Below are 13758 nucleotides of genomic sequence, written 5' to 3' on the forward strand. Positions count from 1 at the left end.
CCATAATTTTTCATAAATAAATAGTTTTGAATTTGTTGTTTGACTTTGGTTGTTTTCTGGAGTCCTGAAGTGGTTGTTTTTGACTTTTTTGTCTAGTTTTATAGTTGTTTTGAGGGGAAAGGATTTGCTGACCTCTTCAGTTTGCCACAGCTGGAAGTCCTGCCTCCTGCTTTGTATTTGCAGTATTTTTGGTTTGGGTTATTTTTAAAAGGCTAACTAATTAAAAACCTGAAGCACATCTATATTGTAGCTGCTTCAGCAGTTTGCTTTACAGTGGAAGAAGTTAGGAGATTGTGATTAGGTTAGGGGTGGGACTGTAGTTCTGCTATAATTCTGCTGACAGCACTCTCCTGTGGAATGTTTCTTAATAGCATATTCTTGTGTAATGATGAAGAAAACGTTTATTTTTTTAAGTAAGCAAATTCCTTTGGAATTCTACCAAAACATAAGAAAGATAGTATATACACTCCTTGCTACAAAATAAATCAGTGGTACAAGGAAATATATGACAGAATTCATTGGGCTGGTATAGATACGTATTTTTACAAAAAATAATAAAAAGAATTGTCCTCTTTAAAAATTACTCATCATACAAATTTCAACTTGAAGTGCCTTTTAATGCTCAAAATTTTAACTGAGAAATTTGTCTTTACTTTTTTAGTTCTATAATAATAGAAATATAGAAATGTACACAAAATAAAATATATAGCTCAGTGATTTATCACAAAGTACACACTTCTGTATCCACCATTCGTATAAGAAATAGGCCGTCACTAGCACACAGAAGTCCCTTCTGGTCTCCCCCATCATTATCGCCTCCCCAAGATAACCACTATCCTGATTTTATGGTAACTACTTCCTTTTTGAATAGTTTCTATCTCCTAAGTATACATCCCTAAAAAATAAGAGTTCAACTTTGCTTATATTTTTAAGATTATGGAAATGAAATCTTACATTATTTGTGACTGGTTTCTTTTGTTCAAAATCAGGTGTATGAGATTCATCTGTGTTGAACGTAGCAATAGTTCATTTTAATTACTATAGAGTTTTCTATTATATGAATAGACAACAATTTGTTATTCTGTTCTGTCATGGATATCTGGATTGTTTCCAGTCTTAAGGGTATTAAAAATATTACTGTGAACACACTCATATGTTTAGTGATAGATGTGCACATTCCTTTGGGGTATATACCTTGGAGTCAGATTGCTGGGTCACACTGTATTCATATCTTCATTTTAGTATATAAAGCCAATCTGTCTTCCATAGCTATTGTACCAATTTACATTCCTACTAGCAGTCTCTAAGAATTACATTGTACCACATCTTCACTAAAAATTTGGTATTGTCTACCTTTTATTATTAGCCATTCTGGTGGTTATATAGTACTTTCTCATTATGGTTTTAATTTTCATTTCCCAAATGACTCATAAGGTTAAGGTCCTTTTTTTATGTTTATTGGCTGTTTGGATTATCCTTTTTTGTAAAATGCCTATTCTATGTCTTTTTAAAAATTATGTATGGGGCGCCTGGGTGGCTCAGTTGGTTAAGCGACTGCCTTCGGCTCAGGTCATGATCCTGGAGTCCCGGGATCGAGTCCCACATCGGGCTCCCTGCTCAACAGGGAGTCTGCTTCTCCCTCTGACCCTCTTCCCTCTCGTGCTCTCTCTCATTCTCTCTCTCTCAAAATAAATAAATAAAAACTTAAAAAAAAATTGTTATGTATGAATTCTGCATGTATCTGGATAAGCACTTTATTCCTTATATGTGTGGTACAAATGTCTTCTGCATGACTTGCATTTTTACTCTTTACAATGTACAGATAATGAAAAGAAGCTCTTGATTTTAAAGTAGTCAGATACATGAATTTTTCTTTTGCATTATGATTTGTGCTTTTTGTGTCCTACTGAAGAAATCTTTCCCTGCCCCAGTATCTTGAAGATACTCTACTACATGTTATCTTCTAAAAGCTGAATGATTTTGCTTTTCACATTTATATCTACGGTCCACCTGGAGTTTGTGTATGGAGTGAAGTAGGGGTGAAGATTCATTCTGTTTTTCCGTATGGGTATCTAGTTGTTCTATACCATTGCATTGAAAAGAATGTTGTATCTGTCAGGGTCCAATGAGGAGAAAGAAACCATAGCAGTTATTTAAACAGAGTTTTTAAAGTTGGGGGGATGCTAATTAGCTGTAAAGTTGTTTGTAAAGTTTAAAGTTGTAGGTAATTAAAAAGATGAAAACACTAAGGTATCATGGGTCTCACTACAGATCGGAATGGCCCAGTGATGTCTCACCTGCCAGAATCATTGCTCTTTATACTTGTTTAAACAACAGAGTCAGAGGATGTTTAAGTTCATATTTAACTCTTTCAAGTAAATGTAGATGTTTTGCTTCTTCTGATCAATAGTGGAATGTGAGGATATGAGAAAAAAAATGAACCATTTCACTGCTTTGGTTTAGTCTTTTTTCCTTGTAATATCAGATTAACAAATTTGAAGATCAATTTAGTAGAAGTATCTTGAAAAAAAGGACAAGGATCTCTTTCTTATATAGAGAGTTAGCAAATACGAAATTTGGATAAATACAAAAGAAAACCAAACACCAGAAAACCCCAACTGATGGAACAAATTATCTAACTATGAGAATCTTTTTCATGTGTCTTTGGGTGGAGGCAGGGAAGCCTAGAAAGTTTATTCCTCTGAATGGTGTGCAACTCTATAAATTATGTCAAAGTACACAAACTATAGCCTGTTAAAATTTTGGTTAGAAAGACCAAAGAGATGTAAAAATAAATTCCTTATTCCTTAACCTATAGAGTCCTTGAACGTGTAACAGGGACTACGGTACAAATAAGATACATTTTTTTAGATTTATTTGTTGTCAAAAATTTTACGTCATAGTTTGCGATTGTTTTCTCAAGCTGACTTAATCTAAATACAAGTAAAAATAACTTAAATGAATATCAAAATGAACACGAAGGCAATAATTAAATATTTAGAGTCTAGTTAGGAGGTTCTGTTACTGAGATACGTACTGTATTGGTACAGTTGACATAGAAATTGTAGTGTGTATAGCAAAAAATAGAAGATTGCTGATTACAAGTTTATGTGAATAGAATTAGAAGAACCTGATTTTCTCAATCTGAGTGAAACATTCTCATTATAAATTATTTGTTTGCTTGGAATAGTTAAAAACCTGTATCAGAAACATGAACTTTAAAACTGCTAACCCATGTGGGGAAAAGATTCTTCACATAAAATGAATGTGGAGCATATAATTTCTTGGAGATCTTGCTTAGTAGTTATACTAATTTAAAGCTGTTGTAATGTTAGGTTCTAGTGCCTGGGAATGTATCCTCAGTAAGCTTCATTCTTGTTTCATTCCAACCCTTCTACTTGTCCGTAATTTAAGCAGATTTGTGGCAGTGGTCAGAGTTTCCTGGGATTAAGAAAGCTCTACAAACAAAACAACCACGCCAGATCTAAAAAGCTTCCTATTTTGGTTTTGTACTCTTTTGGCTGACTATATTTCTCTGAAGAATGGCTTGTGGATTCTTCTGGCTGTTTAAAAAACAGTTGAACTGGTATTCTCAGTGTAGAGGATTGATGTACTCCGGGCAGATGTAAAAAAGGATTCTTTTTTCACAACGCTTAAAACTGTATTTTTAATATACTGTTTACAGAATCAAACACTGATTTAAAGCTTAAGAAGTAAATACCTGTTTTAGTGTAACTTGATTGCCCATGAAGATAATGAGGTAAAATGACAGATGTACTGTTTTATGTAAGGCTTCCAGTATTTAGTAGAGAAAATGACCAGTAAGTGAATTGTAGACTAAGGGATGGCACCTATTTTTCTTTAACAAGGCAAGTTGCCCTAAATGTTGTTCATCATTTCTACAGCTGGAGCTTCATTAACAAGTACAGTTGGAATAACCAGGGTATTGCAGCCACAGAAGAACTAAGCATAGCAAGCCTTTCAGTAACAAAAATAAAAATAAAAGAATTCCTGTGTAACAGGCTTCCACACTTATCTGCGTTCTGTGGTACTGTTTGAGCTGAACTAAAGCATCTGCTACCTCAAGTTAAGAGAGAACAAACTCAACATGGCGTGAAATTACTGCACAGCCATTCACATTCATTCGAGTTATATTGTTACCAGCCACAGGCATGACTGGCTTTTGCATGAATAATAAAATGCTGCTTTGTGAATTTTACCTTACAACATTGCAAGGCACAGTACTAACCTTGGGCCAGGATTAGGTTTATCGTAGAGCAGCCCTCCTCACCACAGTAGAATCAAGACCAGTAAGAAGTCAGAAGTTGGGAAGTATTGCTGTATGAGGCCTGGGGAAAGGGCCTTGTGTTAAATCAATTTGCTAATTTTTTTAAAATGAATATTTATTGTGCAGACTAGCTATTTGGAGACGTTAAAATGATTAAGCTACCATTTGGCAACCGTCATAGTAATAGTTGACTCAGGTAAAAATCATCAATGGATGCTAAAGGTCATGGGTCAAAGTCTGATGAGGAATAGAACAGTTATACAATTACCAAGGGAAAAAAGAGTAATTTTGCAATGTGGCCACCTGACAGACACCTCATCCAAGTGATCAAAGTTAATCACCAGAAATGGGGAAAATTGACATCATGTGCCTCCTAATATGTTCACTGAGAAGACATCACTTCTCAGTTATTCCTGTTAAAAATGCCTGACCTGTGGGGCGCCTGGGTGGCTCAGATGGTTAAGCGTTTGCCTTCGGCTCAGGTCATGATCTCCAGGTCCTGGGGTCGAGCCCCGTGTTGGGCTCCCTGCTCAGCGGGGAGTCTGCTTCTCCCTCTTCCTCTGCCTCTTCCCACTGTTCCTGCTCTCTCTCTCTCTATGTATCTCTCTGTCTCAAATGAATAAATAAAAAAATTCTTTAAAAAATGCCTGACCTGTATCTAATCATGAGAAAACACCACAAACCCAAATTGAGCAGTCTACAAATAAGTGGCCTATACTCTTCAAAAATGGCAGTGTTATTAAAAGACAAAGAAATGCTAAGTAACTGTTCTACATTAAGGAAGTCTCAAGAGACATTGACAACGAAACACACTGTGGTCCAAAATTTTCCTCCCTTGCTATTTAATTGACATTTTTGTCTTCTAGTCTAGTTATAGAAGTGGTATTGAATAGAAAAAAAATATTTTTAACAGTCTGAATATAATACTATACCCAGTTTCCTTCCTATCTTACCTTTATGTGGATTTTTAGGCAGTGTTTTGGATTGGGTTTGGGTTTGGGTTTTTTGGGGGGTTTTTTTGTTTTTTTGTTTTTAATATGGGACATTTCACGAATTTGCATGTCGGGGCTGTGCTAATCTCTGTTATGTTCCAGTTTTAGTATATGTGCTGCCAAAGCAAGCACTGGGTAGGTGTTTTTTAAGCAATAATTGCGAATGTTAGGTTTCTTAGTTGAATTACTTACAGTTCAAGCTCTTGAAAACCTAAAAATTATAATTCTTAATTGTTTTACCAAATTTTCAGTCAATGGAAAATAGAGCCCTCATGCTGTTTAAATAGTAGAATGCACCATTTAAGAGTTTCATGAGCACCTGAGAAAAGAAATAGTGATCACTAAGATAAATTTATAAAGAAGTCATGGTATTCATAAAGAAGTTTGGTATACTTTTTAGACAGGTTGGTAGGTAACAGGAATGCTTCATTTTCAGGAAGGCAATTTGATGAGTGTCTGATTTCCTGTGGACAAGATGAAGAAATAAACTGAGTGATTATAGTTAAGTAATTCAATAATAATTGGAGGTCAGGCTTATAGGTAGTTTCTAGTGTTGTATCTGTTGCAGAGATCTATTCTGTCCTGTTAATAACTTGGATAAAGTCATTGATGACCTGTGGAACAGACTTTTTAAATGACACAAATCTGGGAGGGATAGCCAAAGCATTGGATGACTGAAACTGGAACTGAAGGATAATGGTAGCCAGGAATGACAGGCAGGAATCAGCAAAATAAATTTGACAGGAATAAATTCTACAAGGACAACCAGTCATATGTGATGGGTGGAAGGAAAAGCTTTAAGATAATTCATGGAAAATCACTTGCAAAATGGTCAGTTGGCCATATTTAACAAATTTATTGCTTTGTTTCCTTTAACTATTTGATTTAACATGTATCGTTTGGGTCCAGTCAGAAAAATGGAAACCATACTAGTATGTCAAACATAGGGAAATGTAATACAAGGAATTGGATATACAGGTGTTAGAAGACTAAAAGATAAAAAAGGGGGGACACTGAGCTATTAAAGAAAAACTACAGGAGGCAGTTACCACACCAAGGGCCTTATAAGAAGCAAAAGGGAAGAGGTCTTCATAATCTAGAACCTATGGCCCTAAGTTGGCACTCGGACTTCTGAGAAGGGGACACTGTTCAGCTACTGGTTGGATTGAAATCCATATTACTAAAAGATGTTCATTTATGTAAGAAGCCAAAATAATTAAATTGTGTTCTCTATATTGAACTAAACGTAATGACATCTGAATGAACATCTCTTCCATCTTGAATTTGGTTCCGAGAATGAACTAATTTGACTTCAGTTGTATTAATCTGTACACCCCTCATCTTTAAAATGGTTTTACCATTAATAGCACCTCTCCTACCTGAGATGTGTTCTTAAGTGACCTCTCAGAAAAAAGTATTTATAGAAATTTAGGGAAGGATTAAAAAAAAAAGCATGGCAATTAAGTTGGATGAGCTAAACATTCCCTTTGATTTTAAGTGTGTACTTGTTTTAATTCTTCTTTCTCACTGATACCTTAAACACTGTTTAAGTGGATTGAGTAGTTATTAAGATAAAGATGATTGTCATGCTCTGAAACATTGAAGAACAAAATTTGGAATTGATTTCTCTCTCTCTCTCTTTTTTTTTTCCTTCTCCCCCAAATATTGCTTCTTTAGGTCAGTAACAGATCCAAGAGATGGAAAGAGAGTAGCACTCAAAAAGATGCCCAACGTCTTCCAGAATCTGGTCTCTTGCAAAAGGGTCTTCCGGGAATTGAAGATGTTGTGTTTTTTTAAACATGATAATGTAAGTGAAATTGGTCTTTGGGATAGACTTTTCCCTACGCATGCTTAATTGTGTTAGTAGAGAGCAAAAGAGTAAAAAAAAGGGGGGGATGTGCAAGTTATTAAGAAGTTTGGGAACCTGAGACAAATTAGACCATTTTTTTGTCAACAGTGAGCAAATTTAAGTGAATTCTAAGATGTATTGATCAACAGATAAATATTAATTGATGTAAAGCAAAAGTTAATAGCTGAGGAATGATACTAATATTTAACATAGAAAGAGTGTAATATGTAGTATGAGTGATTTAAGTGGAAATAATTGGTCGCTGATTTTAAATGCTTTATTCTTAACCTTTAATATTTAAAATAGATTAATTTAAAAATGTAGGGAAACAGTTTCTTCTCTTAAAAAACAGTATAGCTGTTAAAGTAACATAGGTTAGCTTATTTATGGCTGTGTTTAGAGAAGTCAAGACTCATGGGTGAATAGAAGAATCATTGTGGTTTGAGAGATAGCTTCTTCTCAGACCTGAAGTAAATGTTTGATACATGTAAAATTTACCTGGGGATCTTAGCATTGGACTCTGGAGTTTTCGATTTCATGTGATAAGAAAAACTGCCTCACATTCTTCATTTGGTACTCAACCTATGTTATTTTAATAGCTAAAATAAAAACTTTATCAGAAATATAGTAATTCCTTGTGAGTCTTGACTGCTTGTTTGCACAGGAACTTTTAGAACTTTGACCAAATTGTAGGTCTCACTTTAAGAGAGAAATTTGTAGAAGTTTGAGGTGTTTGGTAAAAGTAGGACTATCAAACAGATTCGTTTATTTGAAATTCCTTGCTTTGACATATTTCATCTTATTGATTACTCCTCTTGACATCCATTTTCCTTAAACTTTTTTTAAAAAGTTATTGCTATCTTTCAGTCAATTGGAATTGCCTAAAAATGTGTTTGTTTCAGTGACTTTGAAAATACCACTCGAGTTGCTATTTTATGACTGGTTCCTCAAATTTTGTAAGTGATTTAGAAAGATGTCTAGTGCTTGCTTAGTTATTTATTCCTTGAATTTGAGTGGCATCCCAACATCAAAGAGCACAAATGTTATTTACATCTTTAGAGACTCAAGTAAAGGTATCCATGGTGAAGAAATTTGCTTACTAAGGATTTCAATGATTTATTATATTCAGACCTATCTTGGCTTCTTTTATAAAGGAGGGATGGGGTAAGAGGCTGTTATCTATATATATATTGGTATCTTTGCTCGTGACTCATTCCTATAGAGTAACTAATTAAGTTACAAAGGTGATGTCAGTGAGTATCGTAAGAAAAATAAACAAGATTCTTGAAAATCTTAACCTATCAAAACATAGCAACCAGTTGGAGCTCCTGAGCTCTATCATAAGTGCTTGTGACTTCTGTGGGAATATTCAAAAGTGAGACAGATGGTTAGAGATGAAGATGGTATGGCACCATTATTTTATATATCATGAATTTATGCTGTGCTCTGAGATCTCCAGAAGCGTCTCAGTGCCACATACCTGGTATGTGTGCAATGCCATCTGGGAAGCAACTGGTATTTGATGTAGTTAAGGCAACAAATGTCAATTATGTCCTGTATAGAGGCAGTGCTAGGTCACGTGGAGGATACAAAAAAGGTTTAAAGTGTCCTTTTTTGAGGGATCAGGTATTTAACACTTATTCCTGTGTGTCAGGATGTACCTAGAGGCTTTCCATACATTAATTCATTTAATCCTTAAATCTTGTCAGATAGGGTTTGTTATCCTTACTTCGCAGAGAAGGAAACCAAAGCTTAGAGTTAAGTAACTTGCCCAAGGTCAGGGTGGCACAAGGTTGGAGTCTCTCTTGCTTCAGAGCCCATGTTCATTAATTCAAAAAACATTTATTCCGCACATCCTATATTCCTAAACCGTTTAGCTTTAGGGCTTTCTACCCTTAAGGAGTTTAGTAATGTGATGAATACTATGATTACAGTGCTCTGGGAGAACTACCTGCATAGTTAAGTATTAATGCAAGACAATCTGTGTTTTGTGCATGGAAAAAACTGAGCAACCAAATCTAGAAGTATATTATAATCACCAAGGTGATCCTTAAAAAGGCAGATTCATGGGTCTCATCCCAGACCCACTAAATTGGAATCTCTGGGGTTGAGGCCCAGGGATCTGTAATTTTTAAAGCTCAGGTGAATGTCACACAAGTACCATAATATTAAGGAAAAGAGAAATTGTTGTGGACTTAGAAGCTCAGAGATGCTTTAAACATGGAGGAGGTAAACCTTAAAATGAGCCTTTTGAGATTAAGATTTGATTGAAAGAAAGAGAAGAAAAGAATGTCATGATGAAAATGGCATTTAGAAAGATTACCCTGGCCACTGTAGGAAGGTTGGATTTTAATTTGGATGGCTTTTAATGTTTTTTGTATCCTCCACATGAATACCTACAAAGCCCTGGGAGGCTTTGGATTTTCTTTTGAACAGAACCTTCAAAGTCACTATATCAGGGGTGCCTGGCTGGCTCAGTCAGTAGAGCATGCAACTCTTGATCTCGGGGTCGTGAGTTCAAGTTCCACATTGGGCATAGAGCTTACTTAAAAAAAAAAAAGTCACTATCAAATTCATTGATTTTAGCTGATCTGACTGATTGAGATATACACACTCACTTTTCTTTAAGGATAGATTCACCTTGATGTAGTAACTTAGAGAAACAGTAATGGGTTTAACTTTCTAAAGGTTGTTGGCTGGGCTTATCACTAAAGTCTAGTCAGAATCTGAGCTATTATAAAACCTGGCAAAAATATTCTCTATCCACCTATGTACTTGTGCATGTGTTTATGCACACACATAATTGTCATATTATCAGCATGGAGAAGGCATGATTGAGGTTTTTTTTTTTTTTTTTTTTTTCCAGTTTTGCGCTCCTTTGAGAATCTGATAAAAGCTCTTTTGGAAAAATGCACATACACACGATATTTATGTCACGTTAGGCTTTCACTAGTCCTCTAAAGCCCTTTCGGAGCCCCCTCAAGGGTCCACTGATTCCTGAAAGATCCCCTGCAATACAAATCTGGGGCTTTTTCTTGTCCTTAGGCAATAGCACTAAGTATGCAATAGGCAGTCAGTCAATTTGAAGAATGAGTAAGTAAATGAAAGTGACAGAAAAAAGAAATCTCCACGTCTGGCATGATAACCTCAGTGATCTCTCTCAGAGTTACTTTTTCCCAATCTTTTAATTCTGAAATACTCCAGAGGGATAGAGAAAACAAAGAGGAGGAGGTAGTAGAGGCAAAGAAGAACGATGCATTTTCCTTTGTGCAGACTGACCTAACTCATACCAATATGGGACCAAGAGGACACTTCTCTGAATGCAGACATGCTGTTTAGCTGCAGACATTATTAATGCTAATGTTTCTGCTGCTAGAGAGTGTGAAAAGGCAAAGGGTGCTGTAGACTGGCTTTTCAGTGGATTTGATTTTGTTTGTTCTGTGCCTAAAATTTGTGGTACTGGGCAGTTTCTTGATGTATTTAAAATAAAACATTCTCGTGTTCATGAATTGGAAAACTCAGTTTGGTTAATATGCATGTTCTTTCCAAGTTGAGCTCTATATTCACTGTAATCCCAATCAGAAACCCAGCAGGGTTTTGTATATATGTGTGTGAGGAAATTGACAAACATTCTGAAGTTTATGGAATTGGAAAAGACCTAAAATACTCAAGACAGTCTTGAAGAAGTTGAACAAAGTCTATTTCACAACAGATACATAAATTAATTCAAAATAGATTGTAGATTTAAATGTGAAAGATAAAATAATAAAGCTTCTGTAATAAAACATAGGAAAATATCTTCGTGACTTTGAGACAAGCAAAGATTTTTAATGAGACAAGTAAAGCATTAACTATTTTATTTATTCGTTTGTTTTTTGAGGGGTTGAGCACAGGCAGAGGGAGAGGGAATCTTAAGCAGTCTCCACACTCAGCGTGAAGCCTGATGTGGGGCTTGTTCTCATGACCCTGAGATCATGACCTGAGCCAAAATCAAGTTTAACTGACTGAGCCACCCTGGCACTCCAAGCATTACCATTAAAAAAAAAAAAAAATTGCTAAACTGAACAGCTTTTAACCTTAAGAATTAATGCTCATCAAAAGTTAAGGGCGCCTGGGTGGCTCAGTTGGTTAAGCGACTGCCTTCGGCTCAGGTCATGATCCTGGAGTCCCTGGATTGAGTTCCACATGGGGCTCCCTGCTCAGCAGGGAGTCTGCTTCTCCCTCTGACCCTTTTCCCTCTCGTGCTCTCTATCTCTCATTCTCTCTCAAATAAATAAAATCTTTAAAAAAAAAAGTTAAGAGAATGAAAGGACAGGCCTCAGACATATATTCAACAAAAAACTTGTTTCTAGAATATATTATGTGATAGACAATTATAAATATTTAGCATTTGAAGAAGACCATTAGAAGTAAATATTTTACTTGACATTTTTTGAACTGTAAATTCTGTATCTAAACATCATATATCTTATAAAGAGTTTCTACAAATCAAGAACTTTTGCCCATTAGTAAAAGACTTAGGAATTTGACAAAAGAGGATAACCAAATGGCTAATAAGCATATGACAAAGTGCTTAAAGTCATCAGAGAAAGGTAAATTAAAAGCATAATGAGATAATAATGTACCCACCAGAAGGGCTAAAATCAAAAAGACTGACAATACCTACTCTTGACAAGAATGCACATTAACCGAAGACTTTAAAATTGCTGGTAAGAGTGTAAATTTGTAAAACCACTTAGGAAAACTGGTAGTTTCTACTAAAGCTAAATACATACCTACCCAGTGATCCAGCAGTTGTACTCCTTGGTATACTCAAGACAAATCATATATCCGCCAAAAGACATGTACAAGAGTGTTCATGGCTGCTTTATTCGTAATACCTAGAAATTGGAAACAACCCAAATGTCTGCCAGCAGTGCTCTGGTTAAGTACATTGTGTTATAGTCCATTCATATGATGGTATACTACACACCAATAAAAAGGATGAACCACTGATCCACATATCAACAGGGATGAATCTCATAGGCATAACAGTAAAGGAAAAAAGTCATACACAAAAGACTTCATTCTTTATGATTCAATTTGTATAAAGTTCAAGGACAGGCAAAACAAATCTGTGGTGATGGAGATGAGAATAGTGGTGACCTCTGAGCAGGGATGGGTTTTGACCAGAAAGGGACAAGGGGACCTTCTGGGGTGTTGAAATGCTTAACTTCTTGATCTAGATGTTAACCATGGACTAAAAAATCATCATATTATGTACTTTGTGTAAAAATTAATCAAATTACACACTTGGCATACTTTATTTTACAACTCTATTAAAAATAAGAGTAATTACATAGTCTCTACTTTAAAGAACCTAAAATCTGTTAGGGAGTAAGATTGGGGAAAGGGTAGCTCCTTTGCTAAACATGGGATTTAATTGGATTTTATGAACAGTTAAATTTCTAGTTTTTATATTTAGGATTATTTACAGCAGCTGTTTTATTGGTAAAGAGCTAAGAAAAAAGCCAGTTTTGCACTGTGTAACCAGTTTATAGTGAATCTTAAAATCACAGAGGTTAAAATTCTAAAAAACAGCCACCATAATGGGCTTTTGTCCAGTTCTTAAAAGATTTGAGAAATGTGCTGAGACACTGTTTGGTAATGACCATTACTTACAGAAGTATTTTAGTTCATTTTTTTAATTAGACAAGTCTGCTTGCTTTTTTTGTGTTTGAGATCCTTTGAAGAGTTGGTGGTATTTTGGGATACTTTGACTCCTTACAAGTCGAAGTCTTTACAAGAGTCCTATTCACATCATAAGGCTAATCTCACACACTCTATTCCCACAAATAATGGGGTTATAGAGGGAATCAGGCTATTTAAATAGGGAGTCAGGCATGAAGTCTAGAGTTTGAAACTGGTACTCTTCCTTCTTACTTATTTACATCATTTCTGAGATTCCTGGATCATTTCTACTGATCTAAGCACTGTTTTTGCCCCCCTGGAAACACTGTGGAATGCCATCCTCTGATAAACATTTTGAGATAAAATAACAGTAATATAAAATAAGAGGCATTTTAAAAATTCCAAGCAGAGTTTAAAATATTGTACCTTTGAAGCTAACAATCACAGCTAAATGCTTTAGTGCAAATGTCTGACCCTGTTTTATATGGCTTTTCTACAAAAGCTTCATCAAATCTGGAATAAGAAAGGCTCATTCTTCATCAAGGTTTAAAATGTATGGTTGTCACTTTCTCTAGATAACCTTTAATTATAGCAGATAGATTTGAAGTGTAAAATAGCTTTGTCTAATGGACGCTGTCACTCATTGCATTCTGGTTTCCCCCAAGACAGGATGTATGTTGTTCAGACACAGAGTGGAGAGTCCGAAAGATGTCAAGTAAAACACTAATTTCTGTCTTCCTCAAACATCAAATATTCATGTTAAAAATTGTTCTGTCGCATAATGAGAAATGAATTTGCATGATTTGTGACACTAGCTAATTATAGAGTTTTAAATTTATAGAAATGAAATAATTTATCTTTTATATGATAAAAGTTATTTTTTGAAGAAACTGAAAAATCTGTTATCTTTCATTTATACCAAGATTCTAAGTATAAACATTTTAATTCAGAAAGGAAAG

At 35.2% G+C, this 13758-nt stretch overlaps 1 protein-coding gene and 1 pseudogene across 1 annotated transcript in view; one reads left to right on the forward strand and one right to left on the reverse strand.

Annotated features, from left to right (window-relative positions):
• NLK (nemo like kinase) overlaps window positions 1-13758 on the forward strand; it is a 164726-nt gene that overhangs the window by 87953 nt on the left and 63015 nt on the right. Inside the window, exon 2 of the mRNA XM_028109319.2 lies at window positions 6958-7087. Within this exon, the coding sequence (XP_027965120.1) occupies window positions 6958-7087 (130 nt within the window). The remainder of the gene's footprint in view (window positions 1-6957; window positions 7088-13758) is intronic.
• LOC148163483 (U6 spliceosomal RNA) lies at window positions 5320-5412 on the reverse strand (annotated as a pseudogene).

Source organism: Eumetopias jubatus, unplaced genomic scaffold (genome assembly GCF_037043125.1).
Source record: "Eumetopias jubatus isolate StellerSeaLion01/CBP00866 unplaced genomic scaffold, mEumJub1_p1.0 scaffold_10, whole genome shotgun sequence".
In the NCBI taxonomy this organism is placed as follows: domain Eukaryota; kingdom Metazoa; phylum Chordata; class Mammalia; order Carnivora; family Otariidae; genus Eumetopias; species Eumetopias jubatus.